The sequence below is a fragment of the Balaenoptera ricei genome, chromosome 3, assembly GCF_028023285.1.
Source record: "Balaenoptera ricei isolate mBalRic1 chromosome 3, mBalRic1.hap2, whole genome shotgun sequence".
Lineage (NCBI taxonomy): Eukaryota > Metazoa > Chordata > Mammalia > Artiodactyla > Balaenopteridae > Balaenoptera > Balaenoptera ricei.
In genome coordinates, this window is record NC_082641.1 from 128,389,550 (window position 1) to 128,414,095 (window position 24,546).

At 42.9% G+C, this 24,546-nt stretch overlaps 1 protein-coding gene across 3 annotated transcripts in view; it reads right to left on the minus strand.

The window, feature by feature from the left end:
- SLC36A2 (solute carrier family 36 member 2) overlaps positions 1-24,546 on the minus strand; it is a 36,410-nt gene that overhangs the window by 8,525 nt on the left and 3,339 nt on the right. For 2 of the 3 annotated variants that reach the window (XM_059919570.1, XM_059919568.1), the window contains exons 1-7: positions 20,146-20,383; positions 16,837-16,927; positions 16,128-16,216; positions 15,484-15,579; positions 11,723-11,807; positions 8,204-8,422; positions 6,713-6,811 (exon numbers count right to left, since the gene is read on the minus strand). In XM_059919570.1, the coding sequence (XP_059775553.1) occupies positions 6,713-6,811; positions 8,204-8,422; positions 11,723-11,807; positions 15,484-15,579; positions 16,128-16,216; positions 16,837-16,927; positions 20,146-20,309 (843 nt within the window). In that variant the 5' untranslated portion in view covers positions 20,310-20,383. Of the gene's footprint in view, positions 1-6,712; positions 6,812-8,203; positions 8,423-11,722; positions 11,808-15,483; positions 15,580-16,127; positions 16,217-16,836; positions 16,928-20,145; positions 20,384-24,546 lie in introns of those variants that run through there. The other variant, XM_059919569.1, reaches the window with a different exon arrangement.

Consider the following 24,546-nt stretch of genomic DNA (forward strand, 5'->3'; position numbering starts at 1 on the left):
TGCACCTCCCCTCCCTCCCCATGCAAATGGCAGACGCTTGAGGGGAGTGCGTGTCTGGGACTGTCCACTTTCTTCTGGGTTAGGTGCACATTCCTAGATGCAGCAGGTGCTTGGGAAAATGTCCAGGGGATTAGGTGAAGAGCAATCCAACATGAGCTCTTCTACCCTGCAATACATTTTTGTTGCATAAATTCCCCAGGCTAAAGATGATCTTTTTACAAGGCCAGGTCATACTAAGTACAGTAAGTTCCCTACATAAGAACAAGTTTCATTCTGAGAGCGCGTTCATAAGTCCAATTTGTTCATAGGTCCAACAAAGTTAGCCTAGGTACCCAACTAACACAATCGGCTATATAGTGCTGTACTATAATAAGTTTATAATACTCTTCACACAAATAATACATAAAAAACACACAAAAAATAAACATTTTTAATCTTACAGTACAGTACCTTGAATAGTACAGTAGTACAGTACAGTACAACAGCTGGCATACAGGGGCTGGCATCGAGTGAACAGGCAAGAAGAGTTACTAACTGGAGGAGGGAGAGGAGGTGGGAGATGTAGAGCTGAAGTATCGTCAGCAATAGGAGACAGAGGGCAAGCTGCACAGTTTCACTCCTTATGTTTGCATCTTTGAAAGTTCCCAACTTGAAGGTTTGTATGTAGGGGATTTACTGTAACTGGCTTTCTCGCTCCGCTCCCCGCGCCTCCCTACAATCAATCAAAGAGATTAAATGGCCATTCACATAAAGTGGGAAGGTCTCTGGCTTGGGAGTGAGTAGTACCAGCTGTAGCAGTTCCCAGCTGGTGACGCAGCTCAAGACCCTGTCCTTCTTTGGGGTTAGGCTCCTCTTCTGTAAAATTAGAGACTGGAATAGAAGGTTTCTAAAGGTAATTTGAACTCTGATACTAATAATCATTAGCACATAGTAGATGTTCATAAACACTTATTGAACACGTAGAATCATCATTTTATAGTTGAAGAATTAAGGTTCAGAGATTAGCCTGTGACTAAACTAAGATTCCAGCACATTCTGCCTCCAAAGTCATTTGCTCAACCACTGTACTCTTCTTTTTGCCATGACTGTTCAAAATTCTAAATATAAAGTGCTTCCGGGTCCATTAAGATGGTGTAAGCACATTGCGCCATATCTCTCTCACTAATTAAAACTAAAAGCCCTGGACAGAATACATAAAGCAACTATCCATGGACTCTGAAAAGTATATAATAGAAGGTGAATTGCTCAAAACCAGTAAAAATGACCATCATGGCAGTGAGTTTCCTGATTTTTTTTCTTCTTGTATCTCCTAGTTTAGACTCAAGGAGAGCCCAAATCCTAGAACTATGTAGTGGATACAGACAGAAAAAACTCAAAAAGAAACCCTCTTTCTGGCCAGTGGGACCTAAAATAGGGGACCCTGTGGGACAGAGAGCATGGAGAGAATCCCTATTATTCTGTTTCCTTTTTTACTCTCCAGGTCATACTCCCTAAGGCAAGTCTCAGTCACAAAGCAGCAATCTGTTGTATCAGGGACTGTGGTGGTTACTTAGGCACCTAAAAATCTGAGATAAGACAAACTCCTTCTCTTGGAGCAGAGGAACAGGGAAAGAGGGCTTTGGGAGTCCAAAAAGTAAAGGGGGAATCGGATTGGCTACATAATTTGTGGGGCCCAGTGCAAAATGACAACGCAAGGCCACTTGGTCAAAGATCAAGAAATTCAAGATGATGAACACAGGGCATTAAACCAAGTGTGAAATCCTTTTAAAGGCAGGGGCCCATGTGACCACACAGGTTACATGCCCATGAAGCCAGACCTGGAAGGAACCCCTATTGCTCTTTTCTTCTCTTTTTACTCTCAGTGCTCACCCTCGAGTTAGGCCCAGTCACAAGAAGTGTATAGGAGTATAGGGAGGCTAAAACCCTGGCTTTGTAGCCAGAGGACCAGAAAAAGAAGCTGCTGGGTGAATGTGCAGCACACTGGTGAGTGTGCAGGAAAACACGGAAAGGAGGGAGCCAGAGAAAGTGATTCCCTTCATCCCTGTGAATGAAGTCTGGGCTTAGCCCTGAGCTGTACATGTATGGAACTGATGTGAAGCATCAAACTAAAGGCTTTGAAAACTATTGTGTAGACAGACCACCGTCTGGCCCCTGGGTAGCATATAAGCAAGGTGAAGCCAAACATCACTTCAAAGTCTTTGAAAACTAATCTCATATTAAAACCATGGTCTACTGAAGGTAGATCGGGACTTGTAGTTTGAATCTAATCGGATTGACTGCTTGCTAAAGTAAAAAAGTCAACATTCTCCAGAGGATTTTAACAGGCTCCAGAGTCTCATAAAATAATATTCAAAATGTGTAGGATACAGTCTAAAATTAATCAACATACAAAGAGCCAGGAAAATCTCAACACTTCTCAAGGGAAAAGACAACAGATGCCAACCCTAAGATGACTAAAATTATGGAAATATCAGACAAAGACTTTAAAGCAACTGTTATAACCATCCTCTGTGAAGTAAGGGAGAACACTGTTGAAACAAATGGACAGATATAAGTTCTCGGCAACGAAGCTGAAGGAATAAGAACCAAAGAACCAAATGGAAATTTTAGAACTGAAAAACCCCACTGGAGAGGCCCAATGTAAATGACAGAACACAGTCAGTGAACTTGAAAATAGATCAATAGGAACTATTGAATCTGAACATAAAAGAGAAAAAACGATTTTAAAAAATGAATAGGGCCTCAGAAAATAGTGGGACATATATCAAAGTGTCTAACATTCAGGTCACTGGAGTCCCAGAAGGGGAAGAAAAAGAGATTGGTACAGAAAAAACTTTTTGAAAAAAGAAAACTTCCCAAATTGTAAAAGACATATATTTACAGATTCAAGAAATTAAGTGAATTTCAAACAGGACAAATTCAAAGAAAACTAATCCAGACAATACAATACAACTGCTGAAAACCAAAGATTTTTAGAAAAGTATCTTGAAAGTAACCAGATAAAAAACAACATCACATATAGGGGAACAATGATTCAAATAACTGTAGATTTCTCACCAGAACCACTGAGGGCAAAAGGAAGGGATACCATATTTTCAAAGTGCTAAAAATAGACTGCCAACCTAGAATTCTATATTGTGCAAAAACATCCTTCAGGAATAAAGGCAAAAAATAAAGATATTCTGAGATTTAAAAAAATGAAAAAAATTTGTCACCAGTCTAAAAGAAATAATGATGGAGTTTCTTCCTGTTGAAGGGAATGATGCCAGAGGGAAACTTGTGATTTCAGGAATAAGGAATGAGCAACAGAAATGGTAGTTACCTGGATAGATACATTTGACTATTTTTCCCTTAGTAAGTTTATCAAAAGGGCCATGTGGCACTACTGAAAGCAAAAATTATAACATTTTTCTGATGGTGTTTTGATATATTTAGATGTATTGGGTTGGCCGAAAAGTTTGAGTTTTTCTTTAAAAAACCCGAACGAACTTTTTGGCCAAGGCAGTAATACATATGGGCATTACAACAAAAAGGGGGGAAAGAAAAAAAAACTCTACAACTATAAGATTTCTATAGTTTACTAGAAATGATAAAATATTAACTGTAAGTAAACTGTGAAAAGTTATATATGTATACTGTAATCCCTAGAGCAACCATGAAAAGTATTATAGAAAGAGATACAGATACAGATACAACCTCCGATGGGCAAACTAAAGTAGAATACTAAACAGTATTCAAAAGAATCCAAAAGGAGGCAAAAAGAGAAAATGGGAAAGCAAAAGGAAGGGTAGAACAGAAAACAAATAATAAAATGCAGACCTAAGAAACATAATAACTGCATTAACTGCAAATGGTCTCACCACACCAATTAAAGGACAAAGATTGTGGTTGCCAGGGCTGGGAGCAGAGGGGAATGGAGACTGACTGCTTAATGGGCATAGGGTCTCTTTTTGGGATGATGAAAATGTTTCGGAATTAGACAGTGGTGATGAATGCACAATATTGTGAAGGCAATGAAAACCACTGAATTATATATTTTAAAATGGTTAAAATGGTGAATTTTATCTCGATAAAAAAATTAAAAGGATGGAAAAAAATGTATCACACAAATACTAATTAGGACAAAGTTGGAGCTCTAATATTACATGATTTTAAGGTAAAGCTTGTGTTATCAAGATATTTTGGTATTCGTGAAAGGAAAGACACATTGATCAATGAATCAGTATAGGAAGTCCAGAAACTGACCCATATTCATATATCGATTAGCTTTTTACAAAGATGCAAAGGTAATTCAATGGAGAGTAGACAGTCTTTTCAACAAATGATGAAGGAATAATTGGCATCCTTAAAAAAATTGAACTTCAACCTATAAACACTTTTAACAAAAATTAACTCAGAATGTATCATAGATCTAAATGTACAATGAAAACAAAACATTTAGAAGAAAATACGGGAGAAAAGTCTTTGTGACTTTGGAGTAGGCAAAGTGTTTTAGATAAAACACCAAAAGTAGGAGCCATAAATGAAAAATTTTGATATGTTGAACTTCATCAAAATTAAAACTTTTTCTCTGTGAAAGACAATGTTAAGAGAATGAAAAGACAAGCTACAGACTAGAGAAAATATTTGCAAATTACACATCTAATAAAGGATTTGCATTTGGCATATATAAAGAATTTTTTAAACTCAGCAATAAAAGACGACTCAGTTCTTTAAAAATTCGCAGATTTGGGGCTTCCCTGGTGGCGCAGTGGTTGAGAGTCTGCCTGCCGGTGCAGGGGACACGGGTTCAAGCCCTGGTCTGGGAAGATCCCACATGCCGCGGAGCACCTAGGCCCGTGAGCCACAATTACTGAGCCTGCGCGTCTGGAGCCTGTGCTCCGCAGCAAGAGAGGCCGCGATAGTGAGAGGCCCGCGCACCGCGATGAAGAGTGGCCCCCACTTGCGGCAACTAGAGAAGGCCCTCGCACAGAAGCGAAGACCCAACACACCCAAAAATAAATTAAAAAAAAAAAAAATTAGCAGATTTGAACACTTATACCAAAGACGATACACAGATGTCATATAAGCCCATAAAAAGATACTCAAAATCATTGGTCATTAGTAAAATGCAAATTAAATCACAATCAAATAGCACTACACACCTATTAGAATGGCTAAAAGTTAAAAAAACACTAAAAACACAGATAAGAACTAGCAAAGATGCAAAGGAATTCTAACACTCATACATCCGGTGGGAATGCAAAATGGTATAGCAATTCTGGAAAACTGTTGGGCAATTTTCTATAAAGTTAAACATACATTAACATGTCACCTAACAAACCTACTCCTAGAGAAATGAAAACGTATGTTCACACAAAACCCTGTACACAAATGCTTACAGTAGCATTACTCATAATCGTCAGAAACTAGAAACAACCTAAATGTCCTTAAACAGGTGATGGTTAAACAAACCGTGGTACTGCTCACACAGTGGATGCTCAGCGGTAGAAAGCAGCAAGCTCCTGATGCGTGCAACCACGTGGATGGCCGTACATGCAGCTAAGTGAAAGAAGCCAAGCTTAAGAGGTTACATACCGTATGATCCCATGTGGATGGCATTCTGGAAAACGTGAAACAATAGAGACAGAGAACAGAAGGCGGATGCCAGGGGTTAGTGGGAGTCGGGGGAAGTTGACTACAAGAAGGGCAGCACAAGGGAGCTATTTATGGTGGGGGAATTGTTCTGTGTTCTGATTGTGGTGCATCTATGACTCTGCACTTCTCAAAACTTAAAGAGATGTACACCAAATAAAAGTGAATTGTACTGTATATAAATTAAAAGTAAACTTAAAAAGCATAGAGGTACAAGAGGTACAAACTACTACTTGCAAAATAAATGAGTCACAGGTATGAAATGTACAGTACAGGGAAAACAGTCAATAACTATGTAATATCTTTGTATTGTGACATTTATCGTAACTAGACTTACCATGGTGATCATTTTGAAAGCCATAGAAATATCGAATTACTATGTTGTAAGTAACAGGAACTAACATAGTGCTGTAGGTCAATTATAAATATAATTAACACTATTCTATATATGAAAATTAAGTAAATCCTGAGTTTTCATCACAAGGAAAAAAATTTTTTTCTATTTCTTTAATTATGTATCTGTATGAGATCATGGATGTTCACTAAACTTACTGTGATAATCATTTCATGACATATGTAAGTCAGCTCATTATGCTGTACACCTTAAACTTATACAGTGTTGTAAGTCAATTATACCTCAATAAAACTGGAAGAAAAAAATTATACACAGCACTATCCTTCCTCAAGTGTGGCAGTAGAGACTATATAATAATCCATTGTAAATAAACTGTACTTTTCAGTTTAAAACTCCTTTATGTTTCATAAAAGTCCTGTAATTTAAGTTGTACACCTCCATTTATCTTGATTTTTAAAGATTAATAAATACATGTTGATATGAAGATAAATGTTTAACAAATGTACTGGGACAGGAATAAAACTCTCCTGACTGCTCTAACCTCTCTGCTATAACCTACTTTCTCCTGCTGGTCCAAAGTGAGGTCAGAGGTTAGTTTCTCCAGCTGACCCAAGTGAGGTCAGGGGTTAGTTTCTCCCATGCACACAGAACCCAGAGCTCCCAGCTCCTGTTCAGAAGGCCACCCACAGCACCTTGCAAAGTCTACCCCAATTGAAACCTTACCACACCAATGCTTTCAAATGAAAAAACGGCTGTTCCAAAGAAGAGCGAGTAGGTCTTCCAATTTGCTACCAGTGGCAAGTGGCTGGGGTCTGGAATTCCCTATGGGGGAGAGAAATGTGGTAAAGACATTTTCTCTCAAAGCATGTTTGGGCTCCCTTAAGAGAAGAGTATTCTGAGAGTAAAGCTGAATTATAAAAAAAATTGAATATCAAGAAATTCAGAAAACTTCAAAAGGAAGTAGGCAACAATCAGAGTTGATTTTAACACTTCCCAATACCAAAGAGCCAGAGGAAAGAAAGATTAAGGTATTATCAAAGTACTGAAGGATCAGGGATCTCACAGAGGGAGTCTGGTTTATCAGAATCCTCCAGAAGAAAATCTTACACACCACAGTTTAGTACTAGCCTAAAGTGCCCAAGAACACTTTGAATGTACCAGTGGTTATAGATGTTGGAAATTACTGTGACTATAGTTACAGTGATATTCTAGGGAGCCCAAAGTAATTAGTTAAATATGAAAGTCCCCTTTTCTTCTTCAATGAGCTGTAAATAGAAGGAGAAGAAAGTGTGTGGAATAAATATTTTATGTACCCTGTGACCTAGTATGTGAAAATAATGACAGAACAATTTCTCTAACTGAGCAACCTCTGGAATAGTCCAAAAATAAATCAGAGGTAGCTATTTCATTGGGGAATTCAATTTTGTAGAATCTATCAATATTGCCTTAAGACTTATCTGTGGTTATCCTAAAATATTTGGCTAATCTGTTATTTTTACTAAATTCCATGGACAAAATAACGTTTTTTTCTTGTGACTTCTGAAAGAGGAAAACATCTTGAAAGGTATTAGGCATGCCAAGGGTCTTCTGGATTTAAATTTCTATGTAGGCTTGTCCATTATAAAATGAAAATTAGAAAGGAGAGAAAAGTGGGAAACTGAGGGAAAATGAATATCCATACTCAACTTCAAAGATGTGTGATTTACACCATGATAGATTTGTTTGTGGTCTTTCAAGACTTTCTATTTATACCTCTGTGACTAAATATTAGTTGTTGTTGTTGTTTTCTCTTGAGTTCCCTAGGGGTAATTTTGCAATTACTTGGAATTATAGCTTAGAGGATGTAAGACTAGTTCAATAAGGTTTAGCTGTGGTAGAAAATCCTGCTTTTTATCTGCCTTTTGCTGCTATCCAGCCATTACAGGAATGGTCTATAGTTAACCAATCAAGATATTTTCCTTGCAAAGCATAATTTTTTTCTAAAACCAGGATTTGACATAAAACGAGTATTGGAGAAGGAACATCAAAGAGAAGATACCCAGAAAAATGAGAGTGCACAGAGACATCTTTGTGGAAGAAATGCTACAGTAAAGTGGGTTCTAAGCTGACGAGGGGAGTGCATACCTATCTACCCTCAGGGCTGGCCCCAGGTGTCAGTCTGTCATTGATAAAAGGCTCTGCCCACTAGAGGAGTGAGGAGTGTGGTGTGCTAACCTGGATGATGGACTGGGCGATGATGATCAAGCTGACCAGCATGGTGATGTTGGCCAACAGGGAGAAGATGGTCAGAACCCTGAGGTTCCGGATGAGGACTATCAGCACCAGGAGGGGCAGGAAGGCGAGCATGTAGAGTCGAGAGTCCACGGTGGGCGTCAGGATCACTGTCCCGTTGTAATGGCAGTTGTTGGTTGTGCTATTAACCGCTTCCACTACCTGGGAGAGGAATGGGAAAAGCAAGGGGAAGATTCGATGAATCTTCTGGCCACATGATTAGCTCAGTGCCTGGCCCATAATCAGACTCCCTCACAAAGAGCTAGCATGTCTCACGTGCCAGGGTCTCAGAGTGAGTGAGAGTGACTTTAGGACTTCTTACTGCACATCTTCTGCACCATACTTCCTCAACAGAAGCTGCAGAAATAACTTTAATAAAAAACAAACTTAATAAACATAAATACCTAAACTTAGAGTGGCTATTTGTTAGCTTTTGGCAACGCAGAATCCATTCCTCCTGAGTTTGATTTATTTTTGGTGCATTCTCTCCCACATGAATATAACCTTAGTGGACTGTAAATCACAATCATGTGGCAGAGCCAAAGCACTGCCTTTGACTCAAGCAGAGGTACTCACATCTCTCCCTGGAATATGAATCTAAATAACAAGCAGAATGACACAAGGCAGACCTAGAAAAGGGTAAACAGTAATTATGAGAGGGAATCCCTGAGAAGACTGCTCATCAGTTCTATCAACATCCCCCTAGCTGCCCTGTTTCCTGTTCCTGTCCTTTTCTGAGACCGATTTTTTTTTTTTTTAGTTTTCTCTGTCATTTTGGAAGTTAGCTAATATTCTTCCACTAAACTCATTCTCTGCTTAAGTTCCACTGAATCTGTTTCTTTTGCTTATAACCAAAAAAGCTCATCACTTACTGTTTCTTAATTGGACCAACATTGACATTTTGAGTGAAAGAAGTCTTCCTTGTGAGCATTTGACCATTCATTGCAGGACATTTAGCATCTCTGGACGCCACCCAGTAAAAGGTATTAGCATCCCCCCGTCATTGCGACAAACAAGGAACACCCCCTGCACACTGTACAAATACCTCCCAGCAAAGTGGGGGTAGGAGGGAGGGTACCACCCTCCTTTGGAATCAGCATGACTTAATGGCTACAGTCTTATTGTGCAAGCAACACAGTCCACTGCAGAACAATTAGAAACTAGATTTAAGCAAGAAGAGAATGTAAAATCAATGATAATCTCAGTACCTATGGGTAGCCATGGTAATGCCTTGCAATATATTCATTTGTACATTTTCTAGGCAGTATCACAAATTACATGTATTTCACGTATCCTTTTTATTTTACAAGACTGAAATTATAGTATACACTCTTATTTTGAAATCTCCTTTCCGGGACTTCCCTGGTGGCGCAGTGGTTAAGTATCCGCCTGCCAATGCAGGGGACACGGGTTCGATCCCTGGTCCGGGAAGATACCACATGCCACGGAGCAACTAAGCCCATGTGCCACAACTACTGAGCCTGCGCTCTAAAGCCTGCGAGCCACAACTACTGAGCCCGTGTGCCACAACTACTGAAGCCTGTGCGCCTAGAGCCCTGCTCTGCAACAAGAGAAGCCTCCACAATGAGAAGCCTGCGCACTGCAATGAAGAGTAGCCCCTGCTCACTGCAACTTGAGAAAGCCCATGCACAGCAACGAAAACCCAACACAGCCAAAAATAAATAAATTAATTAATTAAAAAAAAAAAGAAATCTCCTTTTCATTTAACACATCATGAATACTTAAATAAATCATTAAGTCTTGTTGTTTTCCTGATTCCTCACTACAGTAGGAAAAATACTTGGAACATTAGCCAGGTATTCAAGGCCTTCCATAAATGGACCCATTCAACTGTGAAAGCTCTTCCTCTCCCAAGGCCCACACCTTCTTCTACAACCACTTGTATTGCCTCTCCTGAGCAAGTCCTGTACATTCCTGCCTTCAGGTGTTTATTCCTCCTCCCACCTTGGCTGCCACTACTTCTCCAACCTGCCCTTCAATGCCCAGCTCAGGTGCATCTCCTCAAGGGAGCCTTCTCTTGCTCCAACGATCTCTCCTGCTCCCATACATTTCTGCCCCTTAGCTCACAATTAAGCATCCCCAACCTCAGGGTGTTAGTGGAGTCCTGACCCAACACCGACATATTATATTGATATTTAGCTTTTTATATGTCTTAGAGCACATCCCACTTAGTCTGAAAACTCCTTGAGATAATGCTTAGCTTGTCTCTAGACAGATGATTGATAAAGTTCTGCTAATGTCAGATTGATTTCCAAGCAGCAATCTGGCAATTAAGAGCCTTCAAATCAAATTCCTTGACCCAGTAATTTTACTTAAAAAATACATATACTAAAGTAATAAAGGGTTGTACAAAGACTTGTACCGATTATAGTAGAAAAACAGATTATAGTAGAAAAACAGAAAATATCAGATGATAAAAGACTAAGTCATCTGTACGATGGAAAATTCTAAAACTATTAAAAATTACACTAAAAAATTGAAGGACATTGAAAAATGCTAATCAGTTAATACTCATTTAAAACAATCCATGAGTGGTTGGATTAAGAATAATTTTGTTTTATTTTGAGAAGCAGTATAGCATAGTGTTTAAAAACTTGAGCTGTGATGTTAAAAAGGCCTGTGTTTTTAACCTTTGTTCTGTGACCATATTTATATACATTATAGAGTTCATAACATCAGTTTTCTCATCTGCAAGATGGGAATAACCATAGTACCTACTCTGATAAGACCATGGAGAGAATTAAATGAGGGAAAGCTTATAAAATGATCAGCACTGTACCTGACACATAATAGAAGCTAATTCTGAATTCTCACTATTTTTTTCCTTCTTTTAAATTTTTTTTTTACATTTCCAAATTTCTGGTAGTACTATAAACAGAAAAAGAGCCCTGAAGAATAGTTTTCTTTTTTAAGCTTATTGATTAAGGATAGCCTCTGTTATTACCCACATTACTTTGCTCAAATTGCTCCAGGATAACTATTGGGTTAGATCAGAAGAATTTCTCGGGGACAAAAAACTGTTAAACCAAGGAGACTAAACAGCTAAAGGTAGATAAAGATGGCCCAAAGATTAGGTATCATTCAAAAAGACCTATATCAGTTTAAGAAGAGTTAAGGATGATTACGTACCAAGGCAGGACGATTGACAAAATCCAAGGTTACTTCCAGCTCAATTTTAAAGACCAACCTTGAGGACAGGTCCAGTTTTAGAGACAACTCTTGGACAAAGGGTACTGTGGATAAAGTAATCACTTACAGAAATCTGCAGATATGTGAACTGGGGGAAGCCTGGGTTCTTTGATAACACTCAGTTTAACTTTCTTCATTGTATGATGAGGACACTAGGGCCCAAAGAGAAGAAGCTATTTGTTGAACAACTAGAAAAAGAGGACCCTCCTTTTCCATGTTCTTTTCCCTCCCACCTTCTCTAGAAGACTCTACCTGTTTTAAATTATCAGCCAGAAACACAATGTACACGCAGCAGAAGCCCATCTGGGTGACTATAAGAAAGAAGCTCACCATACGCCTGAAAGAGAGGAGAGAGAGAAAAAGAAAAAAAACTTGTTATAAAAGAAGAGCTGGCTTGTCATTTCCGTTTCTGTTCCCAGGGGTTGGTGACCCTCGACCAGCACCCTCGGTCCTGCTACCACAACCAACAATGGGGCAGTAGAAGGGACGTAACAATAGTTCTTTGAAAAACATGTTTCTCAACCACCTCCACACTCTCAACTCAGCAGTGGTAAAATTCTTCATCCTCAGGAACCTTGCCCCATACCCAGCTCTGTGTTGATACTAATTGATGTAAGGCAGTAGGCACAACTTATTAGCAATCATTAAAATTTTTTCCTACCATGTACCAGACACCGTATTAGGCACTGAAGATACACAGACAAATAACATGTGTTCTTTTCCTCTAGTGGTTTAGAGACTAGTGGGTGAGATGGATAAAAAATAACATGGCGGGACTTCCCTGGTGGCGCAGTGGTTAAGAATCCACCTGCCAATGCAGGGGACATGGGTTCGATTCCTGGTCCGGGAAGATCCCACATGCCGTGGAGCAACTAATCCCACGTGCCACAACTACTGAGCCTGTGCTCTAGAGCCTGTGAGCCACAACTACTGAAGCCTGCACACCTAGAGCCCGTGCTCTGCAACAAGAGAAGCCACCGCAATGAGAAGCCCGTGCACTGCAACAAAGAGTAGCTCCCGCTTGCCGCAACTAGAGAAAGCCCGCATGCAGCAACGAAGACCCAGTGCTGCCAGAAATAAATTAATTAAAAAAAAAATAATATGGCACTAAGGGCCATGGTAAAAAGGGCATTTTACCCGAATTAAAGAGCAGACAGCCTTCTTAGAAAAAACCAATACCTGAGCGGGAGTCCCCTGGGAAGAGGAAGAAGGAGAGTGAGAGAAGAAAAAAAGGAATAAAGAGGAGGGGCAGATGGCGAAGAAGTAGTGAGGAAAAAGCATTTCAGCAGAGGGATTAGGCAGATTTCTCTAGCTGCCATGTGGAGAGTCCATTGGAGGGGGCAAGACTGAGGATGGGAAGACCAGATAATGGAGGTGAAAGATGGCAGCCACCTGGACAAAGACGTAGCTGTTAGGGTGAGAGAACTGAAAGCATTTTAAGAGATACTAGGGAACTAGAACTTACAGAACCTGGTGACCACCTACATCTAGGGGAAGGAAAAAGCAAATGACTTAAGGTGAGTGACAAGTTTTTGGCTTGGACAACAAAATGAACTGGGAAACTCAGAAGGAAGAACAGGTTTTAGGGGAAGGGGAAGAAATGGCACATTCAGTACCTGAATTGTTGAGCTTGAGGTTCCTACAGGAGACATTCAGGAGACAACCACATACTGGGGTCTGGAAATGTTGATTTGTCAGCGATGGATAAAGCCTTGAGAAGGCAAATTAGTGTTGGAAAGTGTGCAGAGTGAGAAGAGAAGGCAGCGTTCCAAACCCTAGAGAACACCAACATTTAAAGGGAGGATAGAAACGAAGAAGCCTGCAAAGTAATGACCAGAGAGGTAGGTAGGAAACTAGGATGAAAAAGGGTTTAATAGAAGCCAAGTGAAGAGAGAATGTTTGAAGAAGAGAACAGTCAATTGTACCCACTGCTGCTGAGAGGTTCTCTAGGGCAAAGAAGGTGCAACAGGGAGGTCTTTTAGGACACTGGTGGAAAGGACTTCAGTAGAAGTACAGGACAGGAAAGCCAGGTGACCCATGAAGGAGGTGTGAATGGGGTGTATGGATGTAAAATTAGAGGGTGGGCTATTCTTTCATAAAGCTAGAGTGTGAGTTCCAGTCTTGAAGGTGCCCATTTTGTTCATCGTTGTAAACCCACTGCCTAAAGCACTTCCTGACACACTGCAGGTATTCAGTATATATCTGTTGAATAATCAGATAATGAATATGAGATAGAGGACGATATAAGGTCCAGGAGGCTTTATTAATTTATTTTATTGTTTTTAAGATGGAGATACATGAACACATTTCAGTGTTGAGAGGAAGAGCCCATAGTTCAAAAAAGAAGTTCAAGTTATAGGAGAGGAGATAATTAGTGGAGTGAAATTCCTAAATAGAGCAGGAAGATCTACCTTACATGCCCAACAATAAGTAGAAGGATCTGACGGGTTGCGACAGGCAAAAGCCACCTCTTGAGTCACACAATTGGGAAAATACTGGAAATCATCCCATAGCCTTACTAGTCTGCTCATAGGCTGAATTTATTAATTCAGTATGTGAATGGGCTTTGGGTCAAGAGACATGCCAGACCCATGATGCTTGTGGGCAAGGCACACCTCAGGTAGTGCAGTTTGGGGTATCACAGTTCAAGAGAGACTTTGATAATCTAGAGGTGAGTAGGAAAGAGTAGACAGACAGGGTGGGGAGAGGTGGGAAAACAAAGACAAAAGAGTAGATTTAGTCCCAAGTACCAGGAGACAGGCGTTGACTGTTTTCATCATCTCCAAAAGCAAAAAAGTGGAGGTTGCAGGAGGTAGACTTCAGCTCACCAAGGAACCCTCAACGTCTTGGTCTTTTTCTCTCTTTTCTTCTCACTATATACTCTCTCCCTAAGAGACCTCTTCTGTCCCCTGGCATCATAGCTGATGACTTCAGTGTCTCCTGCATGAAGACAGGTTCAAACCTATACATATAACTACCCACTTGACATCTCTGCTTGAATATGCAAAACACAAGTCATCAGAAGCCTGAGTCAACCTTGACTCTTTCTTTCCTCTCCCCACAACCCTGGGATCCAAATCATGACCAAATTCACTTTTCTCCATCCCCACTGCCACCAGCTTGGACCCAGCCATCACTGTCACCTGCCTGGACATTGTCAACAGCCTCTTCATGGGTCTAACTCTATTCTTGCTCCCTTACAATTTCTTCTCCTTACAGAAGCCAGACAGATCTTCAGACAATGCGAATATGATTAAAACAGGAAAGCCGCTGATTAAAACCCTCCAATGGTTTCCTGGTTGCTTTTAAGAAAAGAACAAGACCTTGAAGAGGGTCTAAAATGTACACCTTGTTTGGGCCCTTGGATCCTTCTTCAGCATCATCTCCCTATCTGCCCTCAAGCTACCTGGTCGTTCTTTACCCTGAAACTGTCACATACTCCCTCTTGCTTCAGGACCTTCATAGCTTGCTCCTCTTCCTGGAAGGCCCTTCAGGCTCCTGCCCACTTTTCCCTAGGTAATTCCTCATTCCTAAGAATGCCTTCCTTCAGAACTCATCTCAACTGTTCCATCCTAGGAAGCGTACCTGAACCTACGTACATCTCCTTACCTGCTTGGTAGCAACTAGTGCTTCTTTCCTTCATGGTACTTATCCCGGTGGCTATTAAGTAACTGTGTCCTAAACTGTTTAAGGTCTGTGTTTCCCATTGGACTATGGATTCTGCACGGGCAAAGCTTTGTTTGCCTTGTTGCCCACAGTATTTCTAGGGCCTGGTACATAGTCGCAACTAGATAAATGTGGTTTAATAAAAAAGTGAATGATATTCAAGTTGCATAGCAAAGGAATGAGAACCCTGTATATACAAGGAGCGGGGCTGGATCAGGAAGACTGCCATTGAATCCCTTTCATGTGAAGTCCAGTGTTCTGTGTTACACAAGCCAACTTTCCAGGGAAGAGAGCATCCCTGACAGCCGCACGTCCTCCCTACTTTGGGCAAAGCAAGACCAAGGTACCTTCCCCAGTGGGCGTGGTGCCGGAGCCAGGTGCTGGGGCTGCCTTCTAGTCCGTGCATCACCGTGTCCCCGTAGTCCATAAAGGGCTTGTTCAGTCTGCAGGAGAGACTGCATACAGTTACCAAGAGGCAGTTTAAATTAAGATAATATACTGAAAAGTCAGGAGACGCATAGCAAGACAGAACCCAGCTAGAATGGAAAGAACACTGGGGCAGAAACCCAAGTTCTAGTTCAGGTTTTGACACCTGGTGGTATTTCCTTGGTGGCTTGTTTTCCTTACATGTCAAGTGGGACGGTGACTATATAACATGGGTAATAATACACACCTTGCATGGGTACAGTAGTTCTCATATCCTTGATCCCACTGGATCCTCATGACAATTCTCTGAGGCAGGGTTAGGCATGGATTGTTTATGCCCAATTTATAGATGAGCCAAACAGATAAGCACAATGGCCTGATTGAGATCACCTAATGAGTCATGTGGTAGAGCTTCATTTAGCTCCCTGCCCCAAATGCTTTTCTCTTTTTCTTGGCCTTGTTGGAAGAAATTAAGAAGTGAACTCTTGTTATATGTGGATGCTTCTGGGATGTCCCTGAGAACCAAGTACCAAAGGAAGTGACAAGAGGACGGTGTTTTCCTCACCTGTGGCAGAAGCGCTGGGCGCACCTGACCAGGATGTGCATACAGTGGCAGGAGATGAAGCCCATGGCCAGCAAACTGAGAGGGCCCATCTGGAGGAAGGGCCAAGGGGCAAGGGAAGAGAGAAGAGAATGGACTTGTGAATAACTCGGCCAGGAGAGATTTGGTAGTGCAGATATTATTCCGAACTCCAAGAATTTTCTAGCAAACTGGTTTGCAAACCCTTTTTAGCAGTAACAGCGATTCTTTCTTTTCTTTTTTCTTTCTTGAAGTATACTTGACTTACAATGTTATCTATTCTTGCAAATATGCTCTCAAGTCGTACTCCGGGAAAGTGCAAAAGGCAGTCACAGTGGGGTACGGTGGAAGGAATAAGGGCTCAGAACTGTGGTCCTCAGTGGCCTCTGAGGTGCCCCTGGGAGCTAGTGCTCTACAGAGCACAGCTGGAAAACCAGTCATAGTCCAACCCTTGCATTCCACAGGGGAGGAAGCTGAGGCCTGCACAGTGGACAACTGGCTTGCTGAGGCCACTCAAAGCCTGTGGCAGGGCCAGAACTCAAACCTAGGCTAGATATTTAGACTCCAAGTCTGGACCAAGCTGCCTTTCAGAAAGATTGCTCACTGTAGGCCACTATAAACCTTTAGAGGCTGTCCTCGTACCTCCTTGCTACCATCCAGTTGTACTGGCCCCACCTGTGGCAGCCCCTCTTACCAGGATGCCTGCATTCTTCGTAGCCAGGGGTAGTCCCAGGATCCCTGTGCCTATGTTACCTTTCACCAGGTGAACCAAGGTCTGGAATGCTCTAAAGGAGAGGAAAAAGACATGAGCATGTGGGTGTGCAGAGGTGAGGAGATCCAACAGGCATTCTGTCCCAGCGTGCCCACACCAGAGTTGAGCTGGATAGGTGGGCTCCTGGTTGTCTCTCAGTCTCCACGGCCTTTGCTGGCACTCTGGGTCTCATGTAGGGTGACCAACCATCCCAGTTTGCCCAGAACTGTCCTGGTTTTATCAGCTAACACTCAATATATGCCATTAGAACACTTACTATATAACAGACATTATGCTAAGGATTACATGTATTATTCTCATTTAATCCTCTTGTCAAGACAAGGAAGTAGGTTATTGCCCTTATTTTGCAGATGAGGAAACTGAGGAATAGAGATTTTTAAAAATGACTTATCTAAGGATATATTGCGGAGCCAGAATTTGAACCCAGAACTGCCTCAGAGTCTTTATTCTTCATCCCACTTCTACTGGACTGCCTCCCGGAAAGGAGCCCAGAGAGATGGGTTAAAGGGACAGCCCCATTTCATAATTGAGGGAAGTAAGGCTCAGAGAGGGCAGCAAACAGCCCAAGGTCATAATACTGGTAGCAGATATAGGACTGAACTCAGAGAAAAGGAGAAAGGGCAGGCAGCAAAGAGAAATCATTGTGACTTCTGAATGAAGAGGCCAAATGACTTGGTCCCCAGACGGGGTCTGTTGGGACAGGGTTATTTAGGGTTTGGGCTCCAGAGGGATTTTTTTTTCCCTCAAGCCAGGACATCAGACTGGGGAATGGCAAGTCTCCTCCTACCTCCGGCAAAAACAAAACACAACACTCAGACTTTTAAGACAGATGTGAAGGTGGTCCAGAAGACAAGGTCTAAGCCACCCGGGGTGAAGTTCTAGGGAGGTATCCTCTCTGGCGGTGAATTAACAAAACAACCTATTTTTACACCTCTTTGTACCTGGACGAGGTTAAACTAAGATGAGTATCGGGTTAACATTTATAACTTGAGAAACCTTGGAAATTCCCCAGGAGAGCCTTCCAAGTGAAGAGACTTACTGTGAAGAAGAGCAGAGGTATTATGGAAGGAGCCTGGTCTCTGGGGTTGGACAAACCAGGGATTAAAACCCAAGGCTGCACTTCCCTGGTGGTCCAGTGGTTAAGACTCCATGCCTCTACTTCGGGAGCATGGGTTTGATCTACTACTTAACTAGCTGTGTTATCTTGGGCAACATGTCCACTTTGCTGAGCCTCTATGAATGTTAGGAGGTATATTTTTGGAAGAACTGCCCCAAACATTCAGGGATTAATATAAATCTTCTTTATATTAATCCCTGAATCCTCTAGCTTCCTGAGGATCTGCCATTTGTTAAGGGTTAAAGGGAAAAACTGTGGGAGAAAGAGGGTGGAGAGTCTCTGCGTCCCTTTCTCTCTCCCTGTAGGTGTCAACATTGCTGATTGAGCACTGCACCCCACGGCCCTCCAATCCAATGATGGGCTTGTTTTGCAACTAGGGTCAAAGGGTCACTTGGAAATTTCTAACTAAAGGACTTAGGACATCAGAATTTAACTTTGGGTGACTAAGACAACTTAATAATGTGGTGAGTTGTGCAAACCACTGGGCTGGGAGGCAGGAGACCTGGGTTCTCGCCTTAACTCCTTTGGTGACTTCGGAACGTCACTGTAGTCACAGTAGTCGGCTTACGGGCACTAAGCTTGGGGGCTTCTTGCACAAATCGCCTTTGCAGCCACCCTGGGGAGGAGCCAACTGTTATTTCACAGGGGAGAAATTAGAGTACTAAGTTCTATCACTTGCTCAGGCTGGTAAGTAGCTGAAGTGGGAATTCAAACCCCGGTGAGCTAACTCCATAGGTACCATGCTTACCCAACCTGTTTATTACCTCCCTCCAAGCCAGGAGCTAGTTCTGACTTGCCTTCTTCTCTGATTCTTAAGTAGCTAAAATTGCCATCAAACCATATCTTATTGGGTTGGCCAAAAAGTTCGTTTGGGTTTTTCCATAAGATGTCACTATTCCAACCCAACCGTTCAGGACTGGTTCCCTCAAGGCCTCTGATGGAGAAATAGCCCACCTCAGCAGTGGATGCCCCAAGGCCTGGAGATCTCACCCTCAGGATCCTGAATTCTTAGCAACCCTGGGGGACTAGCCCTGGGGCAAGTGAACCCGGTCACAACGTCAGTCACTGTGTCCATCCCTGAATGGTCCTGCAGGGTGGCAGTGGGAGGAGCTTTGTCTGCCTCTTTCTCCCTCTTTGCTGCACACTCTTCCCCAACCCACACAACACTCAACCTTTCAGATGTAACTGCCACAGGCAACCTCCTTAAATTCACACTGCCAACAATGTGTCCCCATTTTGCATATGGGGAAAACTGAGGCTTCGAGAAAGAAGGAGCAGACTCACACCTTGGATGCAAGTGACCTTTCTACTACACCGACAGGGTCAACATTTTCTTCATAAAGCTGCGGAACCTGACCACCACGCCAGCCAGTCGCCCCATCCATTTTTCCTCAGTGAACTAGTCATGCTGCTTTAATGGTGGAGGCGAAGGGAGCTGGAGCTTGGCTTCCCTGCCGAAACTCTTTCAGTACACCCCTCCTTATCACGGTTTGAAAGTCTCACGAGTGAACCCCCCCTCTTCCCCCCAAACACACCCCAGGGAGGTGGAAGAAACTAGACTCTTCTACATACTGTGCTTTTGATGTTGTCACTGCAGTTGTCAATGGAAGTAGAGGCCCGGGTAACCGCAGGAAGGAGGCAGTGCTTGGTTGTCTGTGGTTTTAGCTCAAGTGTCACCTTCTCCACCAAGAAGCTGGGGATTCTGCCCCCCTCCCGGACATTATCAGGACTGGCCAGGAGCAAAACTGACTCTAAGGCTATACTTCAATTAAAAACAAACAAACAAACAGACAGACAGACTCCAGGGCCAGCACTGGAGTCCAGCCCCCATCCTGCCAATGAGCCAGTGCGTGGCCTGGGGTAACTTGCCTTAGTTTCCCCACCTGCACATGTTGGGGGCTAGATCACTCTATCCTAAGGGCTTTCTGACAGTCTCCCCTCCTGCCCCTTTAAGTTCTCAAGTTGACTCAGCCTCTGACTGCACCTTTTGCAGCTTTGGTTTCCCCAAGGTTGCATGATGGGTTGGGGGTCAGACACACCCCCCTCAGGTTTTTTGCCACTGCAAGCTTCCAGGCTGGAAGGCAGAACTGGGGATGGCAGAAAAGAGCACTCACGTTATGCCCTTGGTCGTCTCCGAGTCCGGCGACTCAGAAGGGCTTCCATCCAAGAAACCGGAATCCTTGTCCTGCAACTTCTTGGCACTTTCGTAAGAGGACTTGAGGTCCAGTTTGAGGTCAACAGCTCCCTGGGGACCACCGGCACTCTTTGTCATGGGCATGGCTGTTCACAAAGAGAGGGCTCCCGGTGATGGTGGGGTCTGCACTGAGCAGGAAGGTGTCCAGTCAGGTGCAAACCCCAGCTCAGCGGCTTGTGCCTTAGCAGGCGCTGGCCAAGTGGGAACGAGGCCCCACCCACCTCCGCTGGAGGGTGTGCCTCCTGCCCCGAAGAAGCCCAGTGGAAGAGGAGCAATGCCCAGGAGGAGGAGGAGAGGAGGGCAGGGGACTGGGGAGGGAGTCATCCCCGCTTACCTAGCAACAGTAACGTCAACAGCGACTATGACACTGATCATTTTGATAACTACTATTTATTAATCACTTCACTAAGGGATAGATGCTCTTCTAAGTGCTTTACCTACATTTTCTCACTTAGTCCTATAAATTAACTAATGAGGAAATCAGGCTCTGAACTAAAGGGACCTGCCTAAGGTCACATAGCTAAAAAAGTGACAGAGTAGGGACGAGAGCCCAACGCGTCAGGCTTTTTAGCCAATAACCTATTTCTACATCCAAGAGAATATCTATCCCGCCCCGCCACCTCCGTTGGGGCAGGGGCTCCGCTTCTCACTGGCTGCATGCCTGCTCTAAGGCATCCTTCTGGGAGCTCCCCTTTCTTAAGCTGGAAAAAAAAGGAGCACTTACTCACCTCGAACTGCTTCTTAGCTTCTGTGAGGCTCCAGGGAGAGAGGAGTCGGGATTCTTTTGGAAAGGGGCGGAGAGGCAGAGATTGTTCAACCCCTAGCCTAGCGCTGGCCTCAGGAGAGGGTGTGAGTTGCCTAAGGTCACATGTGGCAGTCAGGACAGAACTCTGCAGCTAAAGAAGGCTTTGGAGGTTTCTCTAGTGTTCCGTTCTCTGTCATTATCTCTGCTTCAGTGACAGATGAATGGGCCAAAATTTCCTCCTCCCTCAAAATTATAGCATTTACTCAAGCCATACCATTCCCCACGTCATCATCTCATGTGCCATGAGCTTTATTTAAATGGTCTCACAGCTAACTGGTAGCATGGGAGACAGATTTGTCTGGGCCCCTCCCTCACATGGGACCCTTTCCAAGGTCTTACATGCAATTTTGAATTTGTAATTTTGTGTTCTTTTTCTTAAAGAGGCTCTCTCCACCCCTTACTGCTACCCCCAATCCCCTTCCCAGTGGTATAAGCTTCAGACTCCACAAAGCCTGTCTACCTCTCTGGGTAGCACTGTTATTTTGTTTTTACAGATGTGGAAACTGAGGCTCAGGGAAGTAAAGAATAGCTTGCCCGAGGCCACAGCAAATCCTCTGCAGAGCCCAAACTCTACCCTAGTCAGATCTTTCTATCTCTGAAGGCTGAGGCTTTGACCATTACACTGACCTATTGGTTTGAATCCTTGCCCCACTCTTCAAGTTTCTTGCTCTGAATCAACTGAAACACTCACTGTGGTTTGAGAAACATCCTCTATTCCCTTGCCCAGCACCATTTAAGTGGCAGTATTCCTGGCCTGTGGGGTGGCAGAGATTCCATAATGTGATGCTAATCTCAGATCTCATCCACCGATAGATCTTTTTTCTTGTTCTGGCAACAAGATCAGTAAATAAGATTGTCTTGAGATGTTCAGATATAAGAGTAGTTCTTGGGACTTCCCTGGTGGTCCAGTGGTTTGGACTTGGCGCTTTCACTGCGGTGGTGGCCCCAGGTTCAATCTCTGGTCAGAGAACTAAGATCCCACAAGCTATGCGGTGCGGCCAAAAAAAAAAAAAAAAAGACTAGTTCTTGCTTTCCTCTCCAGGTTTGGAGAAGAACCCTGAGTTAATCTTCAAGCCTTTGGGAACAGGGCTGCTGGAATATCAGAATTTGGCTAGGGCCCTTCCCAGATATCATCACCTACAAGAAAACCTGCAGGGCACTGCCTGCAGACTTCCAACTTGTTGTACCACCTGTCAGCAGGCAAGAGGGATTCTTCCAGGATGAGAGCCTCCAAAATAAGCCCTTCTAACACTGGTCCAGGCATCTGTAGCTCTGGGTTCCACTACAGCTCTACCATACAGCTACTGTGATCCTGGGAAAGGTATTGCTCCCCTTTCCCCCTTGGCGAAATAGGTGCTAGATTATAGAGGACCTCCGAGGGACTGAGGACCCCAGGGCCTGTGTTTTTCATTCCCACTGGATGCTGAGATGCAGGTCCAGCTCCTCTTGGGTTGGGGCACATACAACTTATGTGAGGACAGCCTAAACTGCCTGATCTCTCCATAGAAGGTGGAACAAATGGGATTTAAGTAATGAGAATCATTTATGACCCTTTAGAGTAAACAGAGAACCTTGTGTTTTTTATCCTTTCATCGCAGTTTGGAAAGTTGGTGTGTTATCAGAATCATCTGGGGAGATAATAAAGCACACAGAGACCCAGACTTATTGAAGTAGGGAGAATTCGGGCCTTTTTATTTTTACCAAGTTCCCCAGGTGGTTCTGATACTGGCCAGAGTTTGAGTTCCACTACTCTATGGACTAGGAAGAATTGCCCCTCTTTAATAAATTAGAGAACTGAGGCAAACAGCTGGGGAATGCTTTGCCTGAGGTTGTATTGAGTTGGCCAAAAAGTTCGGATTTCTGTAAGATGTTACGGAAAAAGCTGAACGAACTTTTTGGCCAACCCAATATAATCTGGTGGAAATGAACACAAGTACTCTTTTGGGCTGGAAGTTAGGGACTTCAAAAACAACAATGAAACCAACACTCAGGTGGAATTTATTACCCCATCCTTGTTTCCTCAGGCACCTTTTCATAGCCTGTGGTTGTTTACTATGGCTCTCCTGTTGCCTAGATAAAAATGATAATACACTCACATGTGCCTAGCTCTAGACTAAGTGTGTTACATAAGGTAGGCACTCTTATTATCCTCATTAGATGAGGAAACCGAGGCTCAGAAAAGTTTACTTCACTTGCCTAAAGGCAGGGCTCTGATTTGAATCCAAGCCTCTGAAACTGTAGTTTAGTTATTCCCATGTTCCCTTATATCCCTAGTGCATAGTAGAAACTCCAGAATTAGAACAAAACAAAACAAAAAAACCCCTCCCATGTACATAGTTTATGTGGTTCAAGACTTTGGGGTTTCATGCATCAATCAAACTTCCAAATGAATTTTAGGGCCTGCCATTCCAGTTCTGCAAGGACTAGGCCGTTAGCCACTGCAGTCGCCCACTGACAGTGCACCCTGAAGGAAATTCAGGAAGCATTCTGTGCTTTGACTGGCTCTAGATAGTTAAGATGCATATCTAAAGAATAATTTCAATGAACTCAGATGCTTGCATCTTCCCATACAAAGAAAAGCACTAAAATTGTTAGCTTGAGATGTGTGTTCTTTGTGATTATCTTTTGATGTTTGACTATGTTTTTTTTTGTTTTTTCAGCAGAAAAACTCATATATCCTGGCGCCTCCCTTATCTCTTTGGATAAGATACCTCAGAGGTATCTGAGAGGCTGTCTATTGGGCTATAGTCCTCAGTAAGGTCCCTGAATAAAACTTAACTCGCAACTTTTACGTTGTGCATTTTTCTTTCAGTCAACAGTTTTGGTGACCATGAAAGGATTCAGAGAAGATTTTTCTCCTTTGAACTCTATGAGGATACAGAGTCTTGGTACTAGCAGAGGCCCCTTGTGCCTGTCTGCCTCCTCAGTGATTCCAGATGAATTTGGGTGAGTCTCTCCTGGGTCTTGGATCTCCTGTTATTGGATGATGATCATAAGTTTTATTTGTTGGTGGATAAACTCCTCCCTGTGAGGAGTAGGTCTTCCTTGAACTTAGTTTCAAGAAGAGGTACCTGGGTTGCCCCAGTTGAAAAACACTGAGTGGGTTTAGACTGAGTGATTAGGTAGGAGACTGGCCTGTTATTTTCCCTTGAATTGGCTACTTTAATTGGGTTTGTCAGAATAAAAGTAAAAGTGTTACATGAGCGTTTTCAGCTCTGAAGAAGAAAAGGGACATCTCCTCTTGGCCAGCAATGGCTTTCTCAGGCAACTGAGAAACTTGCAGGAGTGGTGGAGGCAAGTCCTCATACCAGGTAGCAGTCCCATAGGGAAACCCAGTTATTTAATTTAAAAAACTTGCTCCTCTGGGGAACCACGTATAAGAGCTGGCCACTCAGTGATCTGAGCAACCGCGGCGGTCTTAGATTGCCAGAGGGAAAAGCCAAGACATGTAAAAGAGCTGAAACGACTCTAGGGTGACACCTAGAGGAGTTAAGCTCACAGACAGCACCTTGGCCC